This window comes from Protomyces lactucae-debilis (genome assembly GCF_002105105.1).
Source record: "Protomyces lactucae-debilis strain 12-1054 chromosome Unknown BCR37scaffold_25, whole genome shotgun sequence".
In the NCBI taxonomy this organism is placed as follows: domain Eukaryota; kingdom Fungi; phylum Ascomycota; class Taphrinomycetes; order Taphrinales; family Protomycetaceae; genus Protomyces; species Protomyces lactucae-debilis.
Window position 1 is genome coordinate 91,569 of NW_024468017.1, and position 23,551 is coordinate 115,119.

At 50.2% G+C, this 23,551-nt stretch overlaps 12 protein-coding genes across 12 annotated transcripts; 5 read left to right on the forward strand and 7 right to left on the reverse strand.

Moving 5' to 3' along the window:
• Window positions 1-591: 591 nt before the first annotated feature.
• Window positions 592-2,181, reverse strand: BCR37DRAFT_406454 (uncharacterized protein). The gene has a single exon (XM_040872107.1). It carries the CDS (start codon window positions 1,890-1,892, stop codon window positions 834-836), a length of 1,059 nt encoding a protein of 352 aa, XP_040722419.1. The 5' UTR covers window positions 1,893-2,181; the 3' UTR covers window positions 592-833.
• A 689-nt stretch (window positions 2,182-2,870) lies between these two features.
• On the reverse strand, window positions 2,871-4,096 carry BCR37DRAFT_383869 (uncharacterized protein). The gene is given in 8 exon segments (XM_040870124.1): window positions 2,871-3,094; window positions 3,141-3,176; window positions 3,184-3,243; window positions 3,288-3,453; window positions 3,511-3,632; window positions 3,669-3,672; window positions 3,718-3,929; window positions 3,978-4,096. 6 exon segments carry the CDS (start codon window positions 3,993-3,995, stop codon window positions 3,184-3,186), a joined length of 582 nt encoding a protein of 193 aa, XP_040722420.1. The 5' UTR covers window positions 3,996-4,096; the 3' UTR covers window positions 2,871-3,094; window positions 3,141-3,176.
• A 1,318-nt stretch (window positions 4,097-5,414) lies between these two features.
• On the forward strand, window positions 5,415-7,164 carry BCR37DRAFT_395455 (GNAT domain-containing protein; the record flags this gene model as incomplete). The annotated part of the gene is made up of 2 exons (XM_040871622.1): window positions 5,415-5,624; window positions 6,718-7,164. 2 exons carry the CDS (start codon window positions 5,415-5,417, stop codon window positions 7,162-7,164), a joined length of 657 nt encoding a protein of 218 aa, XP_040722421.1.
• Window positions 7,165-7,480: 316 nt separating this feature from the next.
• Window positions 7,481-9,150, reverse strand: BCR37DRAFT_383906 (uncharacterized protein). Its single transcript, XM_040870125.1, has one exon. The coding sequence runs from the start codon at window positions 8,994-8,996 to the stop codon at window positions 7,644-7,646; it is 1,353 nt and encodes a 450-aa protein (XP_040722422.1). The 5' UTR covers window positions 8,997-9,150; the 3' UTR covers window positions 7,481-7,643.
• Window positions 9,151-10,934: 1,784 nt separating this feature from the next.
• On the forward strand, window positions 10,935-15,101 carry BCR37DRAFT_403727 (SNF2 family N-terminal domain-containing protein; the record flags this gene model as incomplete). The annotated part of the gene is made up of 7 exons (XM_040872027.1): window positions 10,935-11,411; window positions 11,487-11,976; window positions 12,160-12,199; window positions 12,221-13,740; window positions 13,798-13,968; window positions 13,999-14,126; window positions 14,151-15,101. The coding sequence occupies 7 exons, from the start codon at window positions 10,935-10,937 to the stop codon at window positions 15,099-15,101; spliced, it is 3,777 nt and encodes a 1,258-aa protein (XP_040722423.1).
• A 22-nt stretch (window positions 15,102-15,123) lies between these two features.
• Window positions 15,124-16,434, reverse strand: BCR37DRAFT_171932 (inosine monophosphate dehydrogenase). Its single transcript, XM_040866268.1, has 4 exons — window positions 16,233-16,434; window positions 16,153-16,191; window positions 15,878-16,108; window positions 15,124-15,831 (listed from the first exon to the last, which is right to left on the reverse strand). Exons 1-4 carry the CDS (start codon window positions 16,276-16,278, stop codon window positions 15,146-15,148), a joined length of 1,002 nt encoding a protein of 333 aa, XP_040722424.1. The 5' UTR covers window positions 16,279-16,434; the 3' UTR covers window positions 15,124-15,145.
• BCR37DRAFT_395458 (uncharacterized protein) lies at window positions 16,410-16,901 on the reverse strand (the record flags this gene model as incomplete). The annotated part of the gene is made up of 1 exon (XM_040871623.1): window positions 16,410-16,901. One exon carries the CDS (start codon window positions 16,899-16,901, stop codon window positions 16,410-16,412), a length of 492 nt encoding a protein of 163 aa, XP_040722425.1.
• An 804-nt stretch (window positions 16,902-17,705) lies between these two features.
• Window positions 17,706-18,535, forward strand: BCR37DRAFT_383911 (HotDog domain-containing protein). Its single transcript, XM_040870126.1, has one exon. It carries the CDS (start codon window positions 17,931-17,933, stop codon window positions 18,384-18,386), a length of 456 nt encoding a protein of 151 aa, XP_040722426.1. The 5' UTR covers window positions 17,706-17,930; the 3' UTR covers window positions 18,387-18,535.
• BCR37DRAFT_389601 (mitochondrial cysteine desulfurase) lies at window positions 18,414-19,595 on the reverse strand (the record flags this gene model as incomplete). Its single annotated transcript, XM_040870753.1, has 1 exon — window positions 18,414-19,595. One exon carries the CDS (start codon window positions 19,593-19,595, stop codon window positions 18,414-18,416), a length of 1,182 nt encoding a protein of 393 aa, XP_040722427.1.
• Window positions 19,596-19,918: 323 nt separating this feature from the next.
• BCR37DRAFT_383914 (uncharacterized protein) lies at window positions 19,919-21,166 on the forward strand. The gene is made up of 2 exons (XM_040870127.1): window positions 19,919-20,245; window positions 20,444-21,166. The coding sequence occupies exons 1-2, from the start codon at window positions 19,981-19,983 to the stop codon at window positions 21,133-21,135; spliced, it is 957 nt and encodes a 318-aa protein (XP_040722428.1). The 5' UTR covers window positions 19,919-19,980; the 3' UTR covers window positions 21,136-21,166.
• Window positions 21,167-21,204: 38 nt separating this feature from the next.
• Window positions 21,205-21,493, reverse strand: BCR37DRAFT_395462 (uncharacterized protein; the record flags this gene model as incomplete). Its single annotated transcript, XM_040871624.1, has 2 exons — window positions 21,205-21,265; window positions 21,309-21,493. The coding sequence occupies 2 exons, from the start codon at window positions 21,491-21,493 to the stop codon at window positions 21,205-21,207; spliced, it is 246 nt and encodes an 81-aa protein (XP_040722429.1).
• A 184-nt stretch (window positions 21,494-21,677) lies between these two features.
• On the forward strand, window positions 21,678-22,339 carry BCR37DRAFT_401039 (putative 60S ribosomal protein L28). The gene is made up of 2 exons (XM_040871823.1): window positions 21,678-21,712; window positions 21,765-22,339. Exons 1-2 carry the CDS (start codon window positions 21,704-21,706, stop codon window positions 22,197-22,199), a joined length of 444 nt encoding a protein of 147 aa, XP_040722430.1. The 5' UTR covers window positions 21,678-21,703; the 3' UTR covers window positions 22,200-22,339.
• Window positions 22,340-23,551: the final 1,212 nt, after the last annotated feature.

Here is a 23,551-nt window from a genome sequence, read left to right on the forward strand (position 1 = left end):
CTGATCATCATAGAAGTCTTGGCCTTTGCCAAATGGTCACTTTATGCAGGAGTCGCTAGTAATTTGGTCTGCTCTCCTCAGACTCCTGAATTATCCATTCGGGCATAGGGCTGTGCACCTCCTGCTGACTTCCCAAGAATTCTGCCTGCACACGAAACAGTCTACGGGCGGGATCTCGAATGTCATATTTTCAGCTCAAGGATACGTTTCTGATCGATCAATGGGCGTCTGTTATTCTGGCGGCAGCACTCTCGTGCGGCAGATGAATCTCAATTTCGATTGTGTAGTTGCCGCAGAGCATGTACAAGAGCTACAACAGCAATGCATACTACATGGTCTGCGATTGTAGTATCTGACAAGCCATGCTCTTTATGCACAAGGGAGGTTCTTGTGTTCTCCTGAGGCCAAGACCACCCAGCACGTGTACGATATATCTTGTAGTCCAATGTGACAAGAGTGCAGTACGTCCTCAGCAAAATGGAGAACTGCAAAGGTCAGGGGATAACTCTCAAGAAGGGCGAGATGAGAGCTTCAGTAGGCAGCGTCCCTATGATTAGAGAAGGGGGGCAGACAAAGGACCTCTGGCCATATGGTCGCATAGGCAGAGGAAGCTTGCATCTTTGTATGCCTATAGCTATGCATATGAGAATGGTACTGCAGCGAGAAGCTCACATCAAATCGCCCTATCGACTAACAAGGTGATTCTGATTCGTTTTGGCCTTCCATTCTCCCCATAGATCTCTCGGCTTTTGGGAGCTGACATTCTTGGCAACGAGCTTGGGGTAGCAGTATCGAGCCCGTCATCCGCGATACCACAATTTCTGCTTCTCGAGCTACATGAATCTCATTTGAGAGAGCTTCCACTCCAGCTGTGAACCCGAAGCGAGTTTCTCCGCAATCAAGTCTAGCATATCGTTAGGCAGCGGAAGCGACATACACGCTTTGATGTAAATATTCTCATGACGTTTGTTGCGTAAATCAGATATATGCAAGAGCTCAATTCGCTTCATGATCGGGGCCATGTATTCTCCTTTGCAGCAAAGAACGTTATGGCCTGGATGTGATTTGTTTCCAACGTGATATTTGATGGTGCAGTTGCTCGATTGAGATGGATCAAGACCCCTAGGCAGTGTATTGTAGCCTATGTCGGCGAAGATATCTTGAAATTCTGCATCGCAATCGACCCGGCGGTACATATCAGGTAGAGACTTGTCCCAACCGTTATCCTGCGACTTGTACTCTGGATTTGTGAGAACAGCTGTGTAGGCAGGCTTGGGGTACCATGACTGCTGTTGGAGCACCCTGTCGGAACTGACGTGTCGGGCAACTATTCGGAACGGTTCACAATAGTCATTGTTTAAGACAGGAGCCGAAGGACTGGGTCTGTTTGCAGAGGTGCTCGCAGAATCTGACTGAAGCGGATGTCGTGTTATCACTCGCTGCACCGCCATCCCGAGTTTACATATACACACTTGACTGTTCGCATCCGCCTCGGTCAGGGGACTTTTCGGGTGTCGGAAGAGGATATCCCAGGATGCGGAATTGTTTGCGTTCAAGATGTGTATGCAAGCATCTGCTGTGGTCCTAGCAATGCTGTAGATCAGATCAGCAGTACGCTCCGCACAGACAACTTCGCAGGCTGGCAGTGGTTCACAAGCTGGTTCTGCAGCTGTCCAAGCTTTCATTGTCTTCCAAAAGTTTGGAACGCCCAGGAATGAGTCGCACTTCGGAGAGGGACGCAGAAACTTGACATCTAATACGACGTTATATTGGTATTGCACACAATTTTCACCATCTTGAGCCAGTATGCCGCGATGCATGGAGAACAGCAACGACAGCCGGAGGGATATAGATCCGATGAAGCATGACAGGCCAGCAATGGAAGTCAACATAGCTTGAGCTTGCAGGGCTGCAACGATGCAAATATGCACCGTGAGCAACAGCCGTCCAATTGCAAGCCGATAGAACTAAAGAATAGTTGAGATAGACTTCGCGGCTGCAGCGACAAATGTGGGGGATGCGAGGCTCTTCATTCGCAGAGATATTAATATTCGCTGTTACCTCCTGATCATCATAAATATCTTGGCCATTGCCTAATGGTCACTTCATGCAGGAGTCGCCAATAATTTGGTCTGCTCTCCTCAAGCTCCTGAATTATACATTTGGGCATAGGACTGTGCACCCCCGCTGACTTTCCAAGGACTCTGCTTGCACCTAACAAGGCGTACGAGCGGGACCTTGGCCGTCATACTATCAGCTCAAGGATGCGTTCCTGAGCGATCCACCAGCGAATCATGGGCGCCTCTTGTCCTGGCTCTGATGTTTGCGTGCGGCAGCGGACCTCAATCCCAATTGTGCAGCTTTTGCAGAGCCTGGACCAGAGCTGTAGCAGTACTGCATACTATGTAGCCTGCGACGGTAGTATCTGATAAGCCATGCTCTTTATGCACATGGCGGTTCTTGTGTTCTCATGTGGCAAAGACCAACCAGCACGTGTGTGATATCTCTTGTAGTCCAATGTGACAAGGGTGCAGTCCGTCCTCAGCAAAATGGAGAAGTGCAAAGGTCAGGAGATAACTCTCAAGAAGGGCGAAATGAGAGCTTCAGCCCTACAGAAAATTTGGACCGGCAGATTACCGGCGGAAATTACCAGAAGAATACCGGCGGAATACCGGCGGGAAATCCCTAACTTTGTAGGCGCAGTAATACCAGCAGACTACCAGCAGACTACCGGCGGAAATAAGCACGCCTTTATCAGAGCCAATCGGATGATTACCAGAGGATATGACCTGCCAACGGGTGAGCTTAAAAGATGCTGTAGCGATAGTAGGTGTAGCAACTAGACCATCTATGACACACTACAGACGTGCTGCCGCTTTCTTGGCCTTCTTGGCAGACTTGCGCGCCTTTTTTGCTTGTGATGCTGCAGTCTTTCCCTTGATTAGAGTAGCGCTGCCTTGCTCAGCATCCTGTGCTCTGCGTGATAGCTTTGATGTTCTTCCAAACTAAAAATGCATCGTTAGTATGTCATGGTAGGAGTAGCAGAATTGCAAACCTTGCGAGACGAGGAGGCAGATCGATCTTTGCTTGACTTCTGGCCACTGGTCAGTCTTATAACATCAAAGATGGGACGGACTTGCCTTGGAAACATGATAGCTCTTGTTTGCTTGACGCTACATCTTGTTAGCCAATGTCTGCTCCGCATAAAAGGCTCACATTGTGCTGAGACAAAGTTGGCTGCAACTGAATATGTTAGTGAGTCACATCAGGCAAAAGGAGAAACCCACAACTCTCGATGCAGCCTCGTCAATATCATCGTCTTCAGACAGGACGGAAGCGGGTGTCTCGCAGCGGGTATTCTCGTTATCGACGCGAGCAGATGACACTCCATGGGCAACGTCGTGCTCGTGGCTGACATCATCGTCTTGGGAAGAAGCAGCAGTAGTAGTCTCTCTGTAGACTTTCGCTTTGCGCGTCTGTGGGTGCGTCAGTCAAGAGCTTGCAAGGTACAGAGACACTTTCACCGCTTCATTCACCACCTTCGCGTGGTGCTGGCAGATATTCAAGGCAATCCAATGTCCATGAGCTCGTCCCAGCACAGAGACAGCCTTTTCCAAGTTGTGAATGACCGTCTAGAGCTTCCCAACGTTGCGGTGACGCCATGTGACCGTCCTACCTTGCGCATCAACCACAATCTGGTGAGTGTCTATCAGTTACCGTGCATGTGCAGTGATGTTGTTCCATGTGGCATCGCGTAATGGCGTTCGTGGCCAGAGTCCCATTGCGAGTTGTAGTGTCTTTGTAGAGGGACTATCGGTTCTAGAGAAGCCATGCGACGTGCGCTTGGATCTTAATGGTGTATCGATACGCTCAATAGATCCTGCGAGCCTGTTGTAGTCGTCGAGGCTGTCTGTGGGAGACTCCTCTTCCTATCTGGGTCAGTCGAAGGTATCGCGCTTGCAGCATGCACTGCTCACGCGAGTAGAGGACGGCATGTCTTGAGAAGAGTGATCGAGCACCTTCAGACCCTACAGGCTCGAGCGTGTGTCAGCTCAAGGACAGTGAGGTGTTGTCTACAAGCAGCAAGACGGTGCAGAGCAGATGCGTGTGCTGGTCATCCTATCTCGTCCTGAAGTGACAAGACAAGAATGAAGCAAACCGCCAAAGTCGACGATACTCAAGATTCGCTAGCACTACACTCTTCCAGTTTTCAGCTTACAAACGCCAATTTGTGGCCAAGATATTAAGTGGCTAGTCGTCAGAGCACCACAAAGATCTTCGTTGCGAATGACCTCCATTCACGAAGCAAGGTCGCGTTCAGTGAGCAGACGTATGAAGCGCCCGAGGTTGACGACAATGCAATAGTGAGCTATGGGGAAGTTTTGTATCTGTTTGAACACGATAGCAGGCATTTGGCGATCATCAAGGTCTCGCAGACCAAGTTGTCGTGCGGCGCAAAGTCTCTCAGCAAGCAAGGACACATATTGCAGGCCATTGTGCCAGTTTGCCGTCCTCTTGAACCAATTGGCTTATTGGAGAGAACAGAGCCCGACAAGAAAAGAGCAGCAGGCAAGCTGCTTAAGCGAAAACGGCGCGTACGAGGGCAGAAGCACTCTTTATGGGTAGCTGAGGGCTATCGAATCCAGTATAAAGAGCTTCTAGATTTGATTATGAGCGGATGTTGGCCTCTGATCACTTGATAACAGTGATTGACTTGTGTATTGTCTGCCTTTTGGCGTGGCCCAGTGATCCGCCTCATCATATCCGCTGGTTTTCCTGCGGTGTGCAAGTTTGGAAGTCGGAAAAAGGCGATGACTTCTGTGCGGCCAAGGCCAGTCCGACATGATTCATAAAAGTGAGGCACCTCCTAGCTCCATACATCCTGCATGGTCTAACGACAGCTCCTTCCAAGGACAAGTCCAGCCAGATCATCCATAAGAGCGTGCTCTGCTACGACCAGCTGTGTATACTATAACTTCTCAATCCATTGCTTCCTCTATTGACTTTCACTCTGCTAGTATGACGGCAGAAGAGCTTCGAATCTCAAAACCTTCGGATGATGACTATGAAAGTCCACTACACGACTATCTGGGATTGACAGAAATCCCAAAGAATGCCAACGAAGACTCTAGGTTTCAAGTTGATCCTCTCGTCGTCAGTCAGTCGAAAGATTGGAGCAAGCTGGTGTGGTCTTGACTATAAACGGGAAGCAAGTCGCATGGGAACATGTCCGTACAGACTTTTAGATGCCAAGGTCTGTCGGTATAATCTCATTCACTGTGCACGAATCTGAGTTGCAAGATGCTGAAGAACTGATGCGAATGAACGCGCAAAGTACCCAGGACGCCAATGCAGAGGTCGCGCTTTATGATGAAACACCATGCAGCCTCACTACTCTTCAAGATTCCTCAACCATGCAAGTCAAGGTCGCAGATGTTGCTGGAGAGCAAGCCAAGATGTTCGAGGTGTCCTCTACTCGAGCTATCCCATCTGCCATTGCTGGTTTGACAGTGATTAGTGCTTCGATCCTGCCGAGGACTGGCGACAAACGTCCACATGCCACATCATTGTCAGAAGATGAAGATGCCCAGACAGGCTCTCTTGTTCATTCGGCGGAGCTCCAAGTCAGTTCGGAGAGGGCATCTGATATTTGTCCAGTCAGGAGTCAAAGAAAGCGTAGTGTCCCTGCTCGCTATGGTGTAAAGAAGACTCATTGATGGCCCATAGCTGGCTAGCACAGTACTATATCATGCATACCTTGTGTAACTCAGCCTTGATCGGTGTCACTGAGCTTGCCAGTTACGTGTAATATCTGCTTGGCTTGTCTATAGGCTTGAATCGTACTATAGGTCGCATCTTGGACGCAGCATCGCACCAGTCTCGAGAGGCCCAAACCTTGCGTGTGCATTTTATTCGCGTCTCTATAGCTAGGGGGCCAATCTTGCGCGGTGAAAATCCCGGGCCCCGGGATTTTCAGCCCGGGATTTCCTACCAGCCGGAAGTCGGTTGGCTCCGGTAATCCGCCGTGCTTGAAAAATTTCTCACGGTAATCCGCCGGTTGGCTCTGGTACACTCCGGTAAATTTTTCGTAGGGTGCAGAGAAGGGGGGCAGACGAAGGACCTCTGGCCACATGGTCGCATAGGCAGAGGAAGCTTGCATCTTTGTATGCCTATAGCTATGCATATGAGAATGATACTGCAGCGAGCTGAACGTAGATGAAAGCACTGCCGTAATTGTGTTCACGCATGCCATGAATCTCACCCTTGCGCTAGCTACCTCTAAAGCTATTCGATGACCACGACAGGAGCTGGCAGAAACTGCATGTAACCTTGACGGACGCATTCATGCATCAATTGCAAGCGAGACGATGTCACCAAATTGCAAGCCAGAAGACCGCGATCCAATGTGGAATTTAGATAGCGTGACATGTCATGTCCTAAGCCACGAGAGTGACATGCTTCTACTAGATCTTTCGGTAGCTTTGACTTTGAGCTACAGAGTGCTAACAGGTGACGAACGAAAGCATTCCATCTGTCGCTTTACTCTGGCTAAGTATTGGCAATCCAGACTCTTGCATCTCCGCTTCAGCTGCAGCAGGTGCCGCAACGAAGAGGTAACAGCGGTCACACCAGTACTGCCGCAAAAGCTATTTGCGACAAAACCGTATCGACCGCATCTACAGCGCGCCAAGAGTATCTCCAGGAGAGCTCATATAGAACGACCCGCGAGTGATTATCATCAATGGTCCACAATGCACGCTGGAAGTCCAAGTTTCCATTATCAAGAACAAGAACGACCTCAAGAACCTTTCTGAACGGCACAACTCGGACCGCGCGGATCTTTTCTTCTGGAGTGAGCGAAGAACTGTGGAACAGCACAAGGCATATCTCAAGAAGCAGCTTGTCAAATCGCACATCCTACCAGTCATTGGTCACATGGACGGCACGCTCTTTGGACATCTTGAAATTTATTGGGCTATGGACGCCTATAGTGCACCATTTGCTGATGCTCAAGACGATGATCGAGGCTTTCATGCAATTGTTGGTGATACAATAGACCGTGCGTCGGATGTGGGACCGCATTGGTTCTTCACTGACGCATCACTGCTTCCTGGCAGATCTCAGGACAACGAAGGCCATGTTGGAGCCGCCAGCAGACGATGATAGGTTCATCAACTATCTTGTTAGATCTGGATACTACCTGGAGAGGGACTTTGACTTTCCTCATAAGCGTGCAGCGCTCATGACGATCTCGAGGGACAACTTATTTGAGTGCCAACCACCGAGTTTTGAGGCTTTCATGCTGCGAACTGTCAGATCTTGAGACAATTGCGATTCGATAGATACGACACGGATCTCAAATCATCCCTTTGCTGATCACCTTGTTTTTTTTGTAAATTCAAATCATTGCTCAAGCACACTGCTGGCTATGATGAATGCACGGCATGCACGAGCCACATCACGAAAATCTTTGAAAGCTCACATCAAATCAAACTATCGACTTACAAGGTAATTCTCATTTGTTCTGGCTTTCCATCCTCTCCATAGAGCTCTCAATTTTTGCAGCTGACATGTTTGACGACGAGCTAGTAAAAGTAGCATTGAGCCTGTCGTCTGCGATACCACAATTTCTGCTTCTCGAGCTACATGAAGCCCATTGGTAACAGTTTCTGAAGCTGTGACTTCGAATCAGATTTCTCCATGATCATGTCTCCTGTCACGTCAGATGTCCCAATTTCCATGCACACTTGTTTGTCAGCCTTGCTGAAAGATCTACCGCCTAAGTCATTCGAATGCAAGACCTCAATCCGCTTCATGATCGGAGCCATAAAGGCTCCTTCGCAGCAGAGGACGGTGTAGCTTGAATGTGATTCGCCTCCACTGTGATATTTGATGGTACACTTGCTCGAGTGAGGAGGACGAAGACCATCAGGCTGTTTGTTCGTTTTTTTGTCGGCAAAGATATCTTGAAATTCTGCGTCGCAATCAAGACCATGAATGAAACGTGGCAAGACGCGACTCGCAATCCAACCTTTACCCTTCAAGATGTCATCTGGACTTTCGGCTGTGTAGGAAACCTGAGGGTACCATGACTGTTGCTGGAGCACTTTATCGGGATTGAGGACCCGGTCTGTTACCCTTGGCACTTTACAATAGCCATAATCGAAGACAGAAGCCGAAGGCCAGGAAGTGCCTGAAGAGGTGCTCGCAGAATCTGACTGAAGCGGGTGTCCTGTTATCACTCGCTGCAACACCATCTCGATTTTACATACACACAGATGACCTTCCGCATCTGCAGTGCTCAGCGGATTCCACGGGTGACGGAAGAGGACATCCCAGGCTGAGGAGTCCTTTGTGTTCATGATGTGTATGCAAGAATCTGATTTGGACCTAGCGATGCTGTAAATCAGATCAGCAGTACGGTCAGCACAGACTTGATCGCAATCGACCAACGGTCTCTGTGTTCGTGCTCCAGCAATGTCTGCCGCTGCCCGATACCTTTCCTCAAAGAAATTTCGTGAGGGTGGCGAGCACGTCCCTGGACTCGAACTGCCCGTATCCGACTCGCACTCTGGGAGAAGATCAGGACGCTCGACCTCGACGTCTGTCTTTCCCTTCAGATCATCCAGATATGACCACAAAGCGTCTGCATCGAAGCACATCTCCGGCTCTGGAACGCCCGTGTTCGGGTCGCATTTTGGAGGAGGACGCTGAAATTTGACTTCTAGAGTGGCGCACACTTGGTGTTGCTCGCAATCAGCTGCATCAACTTCTGCAAACAGGCCTCGATACATGGAAGACAGGAACGACAGCTGAAGGACCATACACACGATAAAGCGTGATAGGCAACCAGTGGAGGTCAGCATAGCTTGCAGGGTTGCAACGATGCCAACGTGCACCGTGAGCAAGAGCTGTCCTATTGCAAGCCGATAAAGAATAGTTGAGATAGACTTTGCGGCTGCAGCGACAAATGTGGGGGATGCGAGGCTCTTCATTCGCAGAGCTATCAATATTCGCTGTTACCTCCTGATCATCATAAATCTTGGCCATTGCCTAATGGTCACTTTATGCAGGAGTCGCCATTGATTTGGTCTGCTCTCCTCAATTGCAAGCTCCTGAATTATACATTTGGGCATAGGGCTGTGCACCTCCCGCTGACTTCCCAAGAATTCTGCCTGCACACGTAACAGTCTACGGGCGGGACCTTGACCGTCATACTATCAACTCAAGGATGCGTTCCTGAGTGATCCACCAGCGAATCATGGGCGCCTCTTCTCCCGGCGCTAATGTTTGCGTGCGGCAGCGGACCTCAATCCAAATTGTGCAGCTTTTGCAGAGCATGGACCAGAGCTGTAACAGCACTACATACTATGTAGCCTGCTACGGTAGTATCTGATAAGCCATGCTCTTTATGCACATGGCGGTTCTTGTGTTCTCATGTGGCCAAGACCAAACAGCACGTGTGTGAGATATCCTGTATTTGAACGTGATGGGAGTGTAGTTTGTCCTCGGCAGAGCGGAGGACTGTACAGAGAAAAGGTCCTACAGCTGATGCTTCAGAGATCAGCCTACAAGCTTTAGCCTTTTAGCAAGGAAGGTGATATGAGCTTCGACAAAGCTATTGAAATGTAGAAATAGCGTCCCCATGATCATTGAAAAAAGCAGACAGAGGACCCCTGACCACATGGTCGCAGAGGCAGATGAAGTTTGTATGGTTGTATGCTTATGAGAATGCTACTGCAGCGAGGCTGAGCGAGCTGAACGTAGATGAGAGCACTGTCGTATTTGCATTCGCGCATGCCGTGAATCTCGCCCTTGCACTAGCTACCTTCTATAGCAATTCAATGACAGCGACAGAGAGCTGGCAGAAGCTGCGTGCAATCCTGAAGAACGCGATGATGACCAGTGCTGTTCAATTAACTGTAGTGTGCACCTGAATCAGGAAGGTTGCAGGCAACCATTGATGCATAAGCAGAGTCACGACGCAATATGCCATATTAGTAGCGTCATCATCAAACGAGGAACGAGCTGACGGCCTCGGGCATTGGGTATGTCGTGGAAGCAATCGAAGAACATGTTGTTGTCTGTAGCAGAAGTGCGGCAGATCGAAACCTTTGATATGCGCAAGTCTGAATTTTGTATCTTGGTGAGTCCAGAGTTCTTGAATTTATACTTGCCAAAATCAAAGGATTGTCTGCACGGCGCGAAATCTGACTTGCAGCGTCGCAGACCACGACGACACCCAAGCATCCATCAATCGCAACTTCCTCAAATCTTGTCCTATCGATCTGAAACCTTGCTTACGCTTCTCTCCGTCTTGTTATCTACCAGTTGATGGTCTTTATTGCACCATTTCCGCAGATTTGAGGAAGTCTACAAAGAGTCGTCCGGCTGACGTTTGCTAAAGTCTTGGCTCAGCCAGAGATTGCCAGAGTCTGAATTAGCCAGCCAGTGCAATGTCGCGGCCTTCTTCTGCGCGGCGCCCATCGCCTCTCTCGGATGACGAGCAGGCCACAAAGCGGAGGAAATTGTCACATACTGGGGCGGCTCAGCCCGTTGCCTTACAGGAACCCGCAAATCCTGAACAGCCTGCTCCGGTACGATTCTATGTCACACATCTCATGCTAACCTCTTAGGAACCGGCTACCGTACAGTCTGCGCACACCAGCCCAACAGCGACTAAGAAGCGCGGACGACCCTCAAAAGCCGATCTTGCTGCTCGAGCACAAGCACAAGCTGCGAGTGCTGCAACAGAGCCAGAGAAGACTGTCAACAGGCGGCATAGCTCTCGACTGGCTCCAGAAGCAGAGTCCAAGGCGTTTTCTACAGAGGAGACCCCTGTGGCTGAAGCTGCGGGACGACAAAAGACACTGAGGACACGCGAAGCTGCGGTGGTTCCAAGCAAGCCCGGTACAAAGACAAGTAGGACTGAAATGAGCGACATTGCTTTGGCTACTTCTGCTACCCAATCTCCGCCAGTCAAGCGCGGGCCTGGCCGTCCGCGGAAAATCAGACCTGAAGATGATCACGTTGGCTCGTCCAAAACTGTCGAGAAGAAAGTCAAGCTTGAGAGGGCATCCATGTTGAGCAAATCTACTAGCAAGACGCTGAAAGACCCAAATGCAAAGCCGAGAGGTCGCCCGCGTAAAGAGACGCTCGTCAAATCTGAAGAAGCCTTGGCTACAACGTCAACAGCTAATGTGCAACCATCTCCAGGCATCAAGCGATTCAGACTCAAAGTCAACCCTGTCATAGCTGGTCCTCTCATCACTCATCCCTTTCACATGCCTCTGCCACCGAAATACGCATCACTCGACGCATACCTTGCATCCTTCATCTCACTCGACGAGGACGTCACGCCTGAAGTTGCTCAACAAAAACGAGCGGATATGACACAACTCAGGCAACAGGTGGATGCTGCACGGGCAAAAGGATTGCTGGAGGAAAAACAAAAGTCGAAGCCGCCGCCGCTCAAACCTGTCGAGCCTGTGGTTCCTCCATCACATCAGGATATTCTCAGCAATCAAGCATGCTATTTCGCCAAACTCATGCAGGATGAACGTCGCCGAAATCTCAGTAATGCGCGCAAGATTGCGGGCATGGTTCAGCAGCACTTCAAGCGTATCTCTGGTGCTGACGAGCGACTGGAAAAGGACTTGCTCAAGCTCCAACGAGGTCTCGCGAAAAAGACTGCAAGCGAGGTGAGGAGGAAGTGGCGATTGGCTGGAAAGGAGGTGCAGCGTCGTGTCTTGGTCAAGGAGCAGGAGCAACAACGTGCCTTGGGCAAACAACATCTCAATCAAATCTTGGAGCATTCTACAAGCTTGCTAGACGCACGACGCAAGTTGCATGACGACGAAGAGGCGGAGGAATCGTCCGAGGCTGAGTCTGACGACGAGGATCACTATTTGTCTGTGGAACAATTGCGAGAGAAGTATGCGCATATTCCTGAGGTCGAGCCAGCGTTGGACGCAAGTGTGTCTGAGTCTGTGTCAAATGCTGGGAGTGTCAGCGATGAGGAAGAAGCTGTCGAGGATGCTCCTGGATCTGATCATGAGGACGACTCTGACGGCAATAGCGAGCCAATGGACTCTGAGCTTGATGAGAGTGGAGCGGATGACGAGGAGGATGGTCCGGGTTTGTCCTTTTTGTATCCAGAGCTGGCGAAGCAAGCTGTGGTTCAAGAGGAGCAAGAATCGTCTGAGGTGGACGACGATAGTCCCATGGATTCTGAAATGGACAGCGACACACAAGAGGCGGAAGACGACGGACCAGGCCTTTCTTCACTCTATCCAGAGCTGCGAAAGGTAGATCGAGCCTCATCTTCAGCAGACGCGGCCGAAATCGACTCGACTGTTCCGATCCGGCCTGCAACACGCCAATCGAGCGGTGAACTGATGGAGCTTGCGTCTGATGTCGACATGGTCGAGGACGACGACAGCAGTCCAATGGATTCTGAAATGGATGATGACGAATCTGGCAGCGAAGTGTCTGGGGCTTCTTCTGGTCCAGGGTTGGCCTACTTGTACTCTATGCCCGTCAAACCCAAAGCACAGATTGAAGAAGTACCTGCAAAGCCTGTCGAGGTACAGGAAGCTGTCCCTGCTGCTGTACCCAAGGCTGCATCGCCAGCTGAAGGACAAGTTGAAATCAAGACACCAATTCCATTCCTACTTCGTGGCACACTGCGAGAGTACCAGCACATTGGCCTTGACTGGATGGCAGGATTGTACCAGAACGGGACGAATGGTATCCTTGCTGATGAAATGGGACTTGGCAAGACCATCCAAACAATCTCCTTGCTCACCTGGCTTGCTTGCGAACGCGAAGTTTGGGGACCACACCTCATCATTGTTCCCACCAGTGTCATGCTCAACTGGGAGCGCGAGTTTAAAAAGTTTGCTCCTGGTCTCAAAGTTTTGACGTATTATGGCAATCCCAAGGAACGCAAGGAGAAGCGACGCGGCTGGTCCAAGCCAGACTCCTTTCATGTCATCATCACGTCTTATCAGCTTGTCATCTCCGACCAGGCTACGTTTCGTCGGCGTCGCTGGGAGTACATGATTCTCGATGAAGCGCACAATATCAAGAACTTCAAGTCACAACGCTGGCAGACGTTGCTCAACTTCAATACTGCGCATCGTTTATTGCTGACCGGTACGCCGCTTCAAAATAATTTGGGTGAGTTGTGGTCGTTGCTATACTTTTTGATGCCTCGGGGTATCAGCGAGGATGCGAGTTTTGCCAACTTGTCTGATTTTCAAGAATGGTTTGGCCGGCCGGTGGATAAGATGATTGAGGATAATACGGGTGGTGGCATGAGCGACGAAGCACGCAATACAGTGGCAAAGCTCCATCGCATCCTGCGTCCTTATATTCTGAGGCGATTGAAGGCAGATGTTGAGAAACAGATGCCCGGCAAGTTTGAACACGTCATCGATTGTCGACTCTCGAAACGCCAACGTTTTCTATATGACGACTTCATGTCGCGTGCCAAGACGCGCGAGACATTGGCATCAGGCAATTTTCTCAGCATCATCAATTGTTTTATGCAGTTGCGCAAGGTGTGCAATCACCCTGATTTGTTCGAGTCTCGGCCCATCGTCACTTCCTTTGCCATGCACAAGTCTGCTTCTGCCACGTACGAGACGCGAGAATTGCTTGTTCGTCGGCGCTTGCTGACAGAGGCCCCTGGGACGCTGGTTGATTTGGACTTTCTCAATCTTCGCTTGCCGAGTCGTGAAGGGTCGTCAAAAATCAACCAGCTAGAGATACGGCATCTGTCTGAAAGGTTAGACGTACCTGATTTGGTTGAAGTGGTGGACGATGATCATCTGACGGTCGCAGGAAAACAAGCTTTTTTGAGATACAAAGATCAACTCTTTGCTCGCGATCGCGCACTGTACAGACAACGCGTCAACAACTTTCGGACGCAGCGGGTGCCCATCTATGGTACGGACTTGCTTCGTGCGTGTCGTACAAAACGACACTTCAAAGCGCCACCAGGATTTGATAAGGCATACTGGCAACAAACGTCGCACATGTCGAAACTCATGCCGAGTTACGAAAGTGTTGTTGCGTCTTGTGAACCTGCCGTGCGAAAGTTTGGCTGCATCACACCAAAGGTACTAGCACTGGATCTACCACAGCGCATGCTCCCATTGACTGCAGCACAACAAACAGAATTACGCCATGGTATACGGGATGCTGCTCATTTTTCACGCACATGCATGTCGATTGCGTTTCCCGATAAACGACTGCTTCAATTTGACTGCGGCAAATTGCAACGTCTCGACATGCTACTACGCGATCTCCTTCCGCAAGGACATCGTGTCCTCATTTTTACACAAATGACACGCATGTTGGATATCCTTGAGCAATTCCTGAATATCCATGGTCATCGCTATTTCCGACTCGATGGAGCCACCAAGATTGAACAACGACAACAACTCACAGAACGCTTCAATAATGACCCTCGCATTCCTGTGTTTATACTCTCGACGCGGTCCGGTGGGTTGGGTATCAACCTGACGGGTGCGAATGTGGTTATTTTCTTTGACAGTGATTGGAATCCTTGTATGGATCGACAGTGTCAGGACAGAGCGCATCGAATTGGTCAAACGCGTGATGTACACATCTACAGGTTCGTGTCTGAACATACGATTGAGCAAAACATTATGCGCAAGGCAAATCAAAAACGCATGTTGGATAATGTGGTTATTGGACAAGGTGACTTTACAACGGATTTCTTCAATAAAGTCGATTGGCGGGATATGCTGGGTGAGGAGCTCGGCGAGACATTGCCGATGAATGCAGAGATGGATGTGTCTGGCGGTGGTTTGGAGGCAACATTGGCCATGGTGGAGGATGAAGATGATGCTGCTGCTGCACGGGTTGCTGAGCGAGAGATGGATATTGATGCGGTTGAGTTTGCAGAGACGGGAACACCCGCTCAGCAAGCGGCGTTGGCTTCTTCGACGAACGCTGCGCCTGTCGTTGCCGACGAAGGGGATGAAGAGGAGCCAGGCAGTGTGGACGACTACATGATTGAGTTCTTGCTACGGGAACAAGGTCGCATGGACTTGATGGATGTCGTATGATATCCCTCTTTAGGATCCTATTATTGACTCTTGTCTACACCAATCTACAAGCGTGCTGAGGCAGCTGGAACAACGAGACTGCCGAGGCCACCAATAATCTGCTCAACCTCACCTTCAATCTTTGCAAGCATAGCCTCACACGTTGGCACATCATCAATCAACGCCATCGATTGCCCAGATGACCACACACCGGCCTCCGAATCACCTGCTTCATACACAGTCTTGCCGCGTGCACCAGAAACGAGAGCAGCGACATCCTTGAACTCTGCGCCACCACGCTTCTCAATAGCAGTGACTTGATCGGCAATCTTGTTTTTGTAGATACGCGCCGTGTTCTTGAAGGATCGCAACATGAGTGCTGTATCATTCTCTGTGCCCTTGACAATTTGTAGTTTGATGTCATGGTGAATGGGTGATTCCGCGGTACACATGAATCGGGTGCCCATATTCGCACCAACAGCACCGAGTGCAAGTGCAGCGGCGACACTTCGACCATCTGCCATACCTCCCGATGCAATGAACGGAATGGTCAAGACTTTCTTGGCTTTGGCAAGGAGGATGAGGGTACCGACATCGGCTTCTCCAACATGACCTGCTGCCTCGAATCCATCAATCGAGAGACAATCCACACCAAGCTTTTGTGCACTCAGTGCATGTCGAATGGAAGTACACTTGTGAATGACGGTGACGCCTGCTTCTTTCAGTTGTTTGATGACCGGTCCGGGATTGTCTGCATGTCAGCGCTTGAATAGAACAAAGTCGGGAGATTGACATACTTCCGGCAGTTTCGACGACTTTGACGCCTTCATCAATGATGGCCTGTGCATACAATGCGTAATCTCCAGGCTTCAAGGTCATTGATGGCAACAAGGTGATGTTGACACCGAATGGCTTGCTTGTCATTTGCTTGCATCGTTGGATTTCCTTGCGCAGAGCATCAGGGCTAGGCTGAGTAAGGGCAGTGAGGATACCGAGTCCACCTGCGTTGGAGACTGCAGACGCGAGTTCTATGGGTTAGAATTTGGTGTATTTGCGGGGGATGTGTTTATACCGGCAACACCGACCCATTGCATGCCGCCTTGCACGATGGCTGATGCGTTAGTGATGAATCCAACCAAGAGAAGCACATACGGACGCGAATGCCGAGTGTTTCAGTGAGCCAGGTCTTGATAGGCATAGTATACTGGTATGGTGAGTGGTGTTGGATGATTGCGGAGTTTTATTTGTTAAGCGAAATCTCGGCGCAAGGAAAGCGAAAGCACCGAGATATACAAGTAGAAGTGCATTAGCAGCAGTACAGTGTAGAGCCTAGTTCCCAGCATCATACGGAAGGCCTGCACTGCCCGCACCATCTGCACTCGGCCGGCCGGCCAACAACGCAGCCTGTTTCGCATCATGCGCATCGCCATCTACAGCTGCCTTTCCTGAGATAGGCAACCCCGTGGGTCCCTTCATCTCACCGCCCGTTGCATCGACGTTTTGTTCCCTCTTCAATGCATCCACATCGCGCTCGACCGTACCGCCTGTCGCTCGTCCATGACTTGCCTGTTCCAAGACATCACCCTCTGCCGTCCAATTCGGCGGCTGACTCGCTTGTGCGGTACTAGAGGTACCGAAACCCGCTTCAGGCGAGCCGGATGACTTGTCCTTTGTGACATTTGCTGAATTCACATCGTGGCCGAGACTCGGTGTGCCGCTGCTAGAAGGTGGTGTCATCGCATTTGATTTGTCGGGGACAGGGACAGAACCTGCGCCTGGAGCGAGGGGTGCTTTGCTCGAGTCGTTCAGCTGGCCACTCATGCTGATGTCTGTAGCTGGATGAGGAGGAATAGACGCCGTCTTCTCTCTTGGTTTTGTGTTACATCATCGAACACTACTTCAGATGGGCAGGGGCCGACAACATCAAAACTCATGCTACCATGAGCCTGTATCCAGGTATTCGTACTGAGTACGAAGCATGAATCTGCGATAGAGACTCTAGATCGCTGGTACACAGATTAAATCACCAGAAACTACGAGCTGTGGTTCCAGGATTTCTCTCAATCATGTCCAGAACGACCAGTGGACCTGACATTATGTCTTCTTTTCAGCTGGCAAGAATGCTAGTCAGATAATTTCGTATGAGCCGATTCAAATTGGCCATGAAAAGGACGCATGCCAACGCTTTGAGGTGTAATCCATAAGGACCACCCACACTTGTTCTGCAGGCATTCATCCCATCTTCAATTGAAAGCGAACATCTACTATGCTGGCCCATGCTGCTCATCGAATGTCGTCCTATCGGAATGAGCTTTCTTCTACTGCTGAACATGATTGAATGTTGTAAACTCCAAGGGCAATGTCACATTGTCACATACGCGGATTGTTTCAGGCGTGGGCTGCACTGGACTGAGAAAGGTCTTGTAAGTCTTACTTGAAGTATTTCCTGGGAGGTCGTAGAACTATCTCACAACCGAGAGGATACATGACGGCTGATTGTCCATGTTGACTTGTCCAGTTGCGAGTCGTGATGACACCGTTTTCTAAACGGTGCCTCTTACATGCCAGAGCAGCCAGCAAGCCAGAAACTGCTCTTCGGCTTGAGAGACGAGCAAGGGGTGCTCTACCAACGCTATAGCATAAGGCAATCACTTTCCTAGACTGGTCACTGCTGGCTGTGTACAACGTGCTGCGTGTTCCCCGCGAATTTCTTTTGTCAGCAACCGGCCGGGGATGCAACAAGCAACCCAAAAACTACTCAAGAGAAGACCTAGACGCTACGGGCTCAATCCTGTACATACATTCAGTGCAAAGCTATACTTAACCCAAGTTCTATTAGCCTCTTAAGCAATGCCTTCCAAGAAACGCGCTGAAAAGGAAGACATCATCCAGTCAATCTTATCTCTATCCCTCAATGAAGCAGTTGGTCTGCAGCTCGCAGAGCCACTCCCTCAAACGGCTTGCCGAGCAGTCCTTCAACTCACCACAACGAAGAAACACTTGACGCCTGTGGGTTCGTTTCATGGTGGCTTATTCGGTGTTGCACTGGATACGTGTGCGTTGATGGCTACCTTGAATGCACTAGATCAAGACGAACATGCCGTCACTGTTGCGAGTGCCATGCAAATCATTGCCGGTGTTGCAGGAGAGGGAAAGCAAGTAACATTTGAGATGCGATTGCTGAAAAGAACAAAGAGACTGGCATTCTTGGAAGGGGAGGCACGCTCAGCGGATGGCAAACTGCTCGCCAAAGCAACCTTCACGAAAGCCATTGTTCAACTTTCACCAAAGGCGAGTAGATTGTAAGATACGTATATATAGGTAAAGGGACGCTTAGCCTGACCAATTGATGGATTTCAAATCGATCCCATCCTGCACCATCTCCCACAAGGGTGAGAGTTCCCTGAGGAAGTCCACTTTTGCAGTGACTTTATTGACGACAAAGTCCACCTCCTCCTTTGTTGAGAAACGACCCAATCCAAAGCGAATACTTGAATGTGCCATATCATCATCCGCACCCAAGGCATGCAAGACATACGATGGTTCGAGACTTGCAGAGGTACACGCGGAACCACTTGAGAGGGCAATATCCTTGAGTGCCATCAACAAGGATTCGCCTTCCACATAAGCAAAAGAGACATTGACACAACCTGGATACGTAGATTGCGGGTCTCCATTGCGGACGGTATGCGGTAATGCCAATAATCCAGATAGCAGCCGTTCACTCAGCATACTGACGTGTTTGTGATCATACGCCAAATCTTGCTGTGCCAAACGACACGCTTCACCGAAACCGACAACAAGCGGCGTTGCGAGGGTACCTGAGCGTAATCCACGTTCTTGACCACCGCCATTGATGAGGGGTTCTAATCGCACTCTTGGACGACGTCGAATATACGCAGCGCCAATACCCTTTGGTCCATAAATTTTGTGTCCACTCAGTGACATGAGATCAATGTTGGACTTATTCACATCCACAGGGATCTTGCCAACCGCTTGTGCTGCATCGGTATGGAAGAAGATTTTCCGTGATCGACACAAACGACCAATCTCTTCGACTGGTTGAACAACACCAATTTCATTGTTGACAGTCATGATGCTGACGAGGGCGGTATCGGGACGCATAGCTGCTTCGAGTTGTGCCATGTCGACGAGTCCGTTTGTTTGCACTGGCAAGTACGTCACCTCAAATCCTTCATCCTGCAAGACCCTGCATGAATCCAAGACACACTTGTGCTCCGTTTGCGTTGTGATGATGTGTTTTTTGTTCTTTCCATAGAAGCGCATGACGCCCTTGATGATCATATTATTGGCTTCCGTTGCACCCGATGTGAAGATGATTTCCTTGGGGTCTGCACCGATCAAGCCTGCGATATGCTTACGCGACGCTTCAATAGCCTTTTCCGCTTCCCAACCATACCAATGTGTGCGAGAATGCGGGTTTCCATACCCCATGAGTGAATAGGGCAACATGGCATCATTCACACGCGGATCCACAGGCGTCGTCGCTTGCATATCCAGATAAATCGGTCGTTGTCCAGCACCCGTACCATCACCGACAACCGATTGACCCGTTGCGCTTTGTTCAGCGCGTGAGAGTGCATGATTCGCCACGAATGCCGCTTCATCGAGTGATTGACCAACACTGATCTTGCCAACTGCTTTTGCGCCACTTGGCGTGCTTGGCGCTACATAGCGTCGGATCAAAGCACGTAGCGGGCTGCTGCCTGTTTGTCTGAGGCTCGTTCTCAGCATCGTTGGCTATAAGTCGTGTTTGGGTTGGTGAGTAGATACTGGCGTTGTGGTGTAGTCAGCTGAAATATTCGAAACCCTCACGACCAAGACACAGACTACAGTGATTGTCGTACAGTAGAGAAGAAAGCTTCAAGCTAGCCTGGGCATGGAAGGCGAACAGGTGGCGGTCGTACCGAGAGACGCGCGCTATACAGACATCACGCCCGATAACACCCACACCGCTGTTGACGAAACCGCGCAAGCTGTCAAGAAACGACGACCGGCGCGACGCCAAGCAGAAGGCCGACGTGCTGGTGCTCATGGCGGTAGTGGTGGTGTGGCTGCACCGGGACAAGTGTATAATATCTGGTACAGTGCGTGGTCTGGTGGTGATCGTGAAGATCGACTTGCATCAGAAGCGAAAGCAGAGAGTAAGTGTGATCCTGTCCGGGATAGTGGATGGACGCAAGCGGATAAGAAACGCGGCAGTTACTTCTGTCTCTTCTTTGCACGGGGGTGTTGTCCGAATGGTCCTGATTGTGGGTATCTCCATCGCTTGCCACAACCAACAGACATCTACCCACCCAATGTCGATTGTTTTGGACGAGACAAGCATGCTGACTATCGAGATGACATGGGCGGTGTAGGCTCTTTCCTACGGCAAAACCATACCCTCTACGTCGGTCGCATCACGACCACCAACGATATCGAGGAACAGGTGGCGAATGCCTTTTGCGTTTGGGGACAAGTCGAACGGATTCGCGTACTCAACTCACGAGGCATTGCATTCGTCACCTACTTACATCAACATTCAGCAGAATTTGCAAAAGAGGCTATGGCGCATCAATCACTTGCATCAGACGAAGTCCTTAATGTTCGCTGGGCCTCTCAAGATCCAAATCCACAAGCAGCAGAGCGGGATGCGCGTCGGGCAGAGGAACAAGCGGCTGCTGCGATTCGGAAAGTCTTGCCTGCTGCGTTCCTTGCTGAGCTGGAAGGTTCAGCGCACGGTGGGAAGCGGAAGAGGGAGGATTTCGGGTTGGAAGGGTATCGTCCGCCGGATGCAGTTTGGTTTCAACGCGGTCAAGGAGCCGTCAATCCTGCTGGGCGGACAGAAGGTAGCCAAGAGGCAAAGCGTATTGAAGTGGGAGATGGACAGGAAGAAGAAGTGGAAGAACAAAGCACAGGGATTGTGGGTGGCCGAGCATTGCAGGCACTCAAACAGCTGCAGGAACGGAAGGCAGCGAGTCCCGTGGTCAAGCAACCGCCAAGACCAGCCAAGAAGCCGGCCTTGGTTGCGTATGATAGCGACGAGGAGTAGTCATGTAACAACAAAGCATATAGCATAGCACTAGCATTCTCTCGTGTTTGAAATTGGTTATTGGCTCATCTAGTGCGCGGGTACTGGCAATGCACTCTTTGCCTTTTCCTCTTCCTCCTTGATGAAGTTCCTGCACAGTCAGCAATCGCTCTGAAGATAAGGAGCAAACATACAAGATGAATGACTCTTCGTCCTTGCTGCTCGCGTCAATGGGAGGCATGGCCTTTTTGAGTTCCTCGGTTGTCTTTGTGGAGGGTGAGCCAGACACGGCATAGGCCACGCCACCGAAGAAGGTGGTGAGTGTGGCGATGGAGAGCCACTCTGCGCCGATCTTGCGGCCTGCAATAACGTAGGACATGGATGCTGCTGGGGTTCCTGGGTACGCTGTCTCTGTCTGTGTCTTGTCGGTCGTTGGATTCGGATCTTAGTCAGGGTTAGGCGAGAAGTGTTAGGGTTGAGACTGCTGAATGAAATCAACAAGAAGAGAAGTGAAGAATAATGACTGGAGCAGACTAGAACAGAGAACAGACAACAGAGAACAGAAGACACAGCTACTACTCACTCAAACATGCCTACTGTATGCTCTTCTGCTCAATCTGCTCTACAAGCACAATACTAACTCATCCCAGCGATTCTCAAACACCCGCAGGCACCGTGGTAACGTCTCGGCCGGTCACGGTCGTGTCGGCAAGCACAGAAAGTCACCAGGTGGTCGTGGTCTTGCCGGTGGTCAGCACCACCACCGTATCAACATGGACAAGTACCATCCTGGTTACTTCGGTAAAGTCGGTATGCGTCACTTCCACGACTCAAAGAAGACGCTCGGCACCATCAACCTCGACAGGTTGTACAGCTTGTTCACTCCCGAAGTCAGGGAACAGCTCGTTGCTGGCAAGTTTGGCGACAAGGCACCTGTCCTTGACTTGACCTCGCTCGGTTACAACAAGTTGCTCGGAAAGGGTAGGTTGCCCGAGGCCGCCATCATTGTGCAAGCACGATTTGTTTCGCGTCGTGCAGAGGAGAAGATTAAGGCTGCTGGCGGTGTTGTTGTCATCAAGGCATAAACACCTCTTCACTCTCAACGACATTACATCTTGCATCTGATGCACGTCGCTCCCCTGGCATCGGCTACGATCAACCCAGCAAGACACACAGAGTGTTTGCTGCAAATTCTATATAGGCTCACACCAAGCGAATGCATCACCTTTCTGAAAACTCACTTCGAGCTCAATCCGAGCTGTTCATTCTTGCCATTGTTGTCAAGTCTGAGCAAAGTGTTCTGCAACAGCTGCACATGACGCAATCATCTTGGATGGTCATGCACAGCGTTGATGCATGTTCGACTGCTGTCCATGGCATTTGCAGCTGTTGCACACCCTTTGTTCGACCCGTTGCCACATTGTGTTGTCTTTGACCTGTCTTGTCCATCCCATCTTGAAATGCCTTGAATTTGTTTGACATTGTAGCATCTATAAACATCAAGTCCTTCATTCAGCCCAACAGTCATGTTTTCATCTACAAGGATGTTATGTCGCCGTGCTATCTTGTATCTCTCAAAACCTGTGACTCATGTCAGCTTGAGCCTTGACCACGAGACTTCAAACACAGCCAATTAGTCCCTTGAGCAACAGGAGACTGGCAAGCTACCCGTAGGTTGAGAATCCTGTACATTTTGAGATGAGCTTGAGCATGGCTGCGACGAAGATGCAACACAATGTAAGCTTCTGGACCTCGACTGCTCGCGCGTCTGCGCCGTGTGAATCTGGTCTATCCACTGCTTAATCCCGGAGAACTGGGCGCATTTGAATTAAGTGTCCAACAGCAGAACGCCTCCAGAGCTCAGGACGCTACTCAGGGGTAGACCCGGGTAGTGAGACTGTCAGAGCTTCAAATCCAAATGCCGTCGACAATCTCGGGACCGGATCTCATGCACACGGGCAGCGTAGTCTCACGGTTGCTCTCCCGCGGATCCTCGCAAATTCGCCCTCCCAGTTTTAAGTCGAGAGGGCTAAACTGAGGACCAATTGCAATGAATGCCAAAGGGCTGGCGAACACGCACAGATGGGTGAGATGGCTATCAATCGCGATTCGTGAATCGCGTCAATGTGTATAACACTGTATATGCACAATCTATAATGCCATCATATGCATGCGGAATCATCGCGGACTCATGCTACCATCGCGGCATCAGCTAGGACAATCTCACAGGCTGCTTGTGAAGTTGTGATGGGCATGGGAATTTGTGCAGGAGGACTGCGGTTGATTCTGCAACTTCAACTGCAAGGAATCCAAGGATGTCTGTTCCGGAAGACGTCGAGTCGTCAATTGGCAAGCTTTGAAGCTCAAGCTTAAGCTTTAATGTCGATCGATATCGGAACATTTGCTGCCTTGCAAAATCCGAAGCTTGCCACTGGCG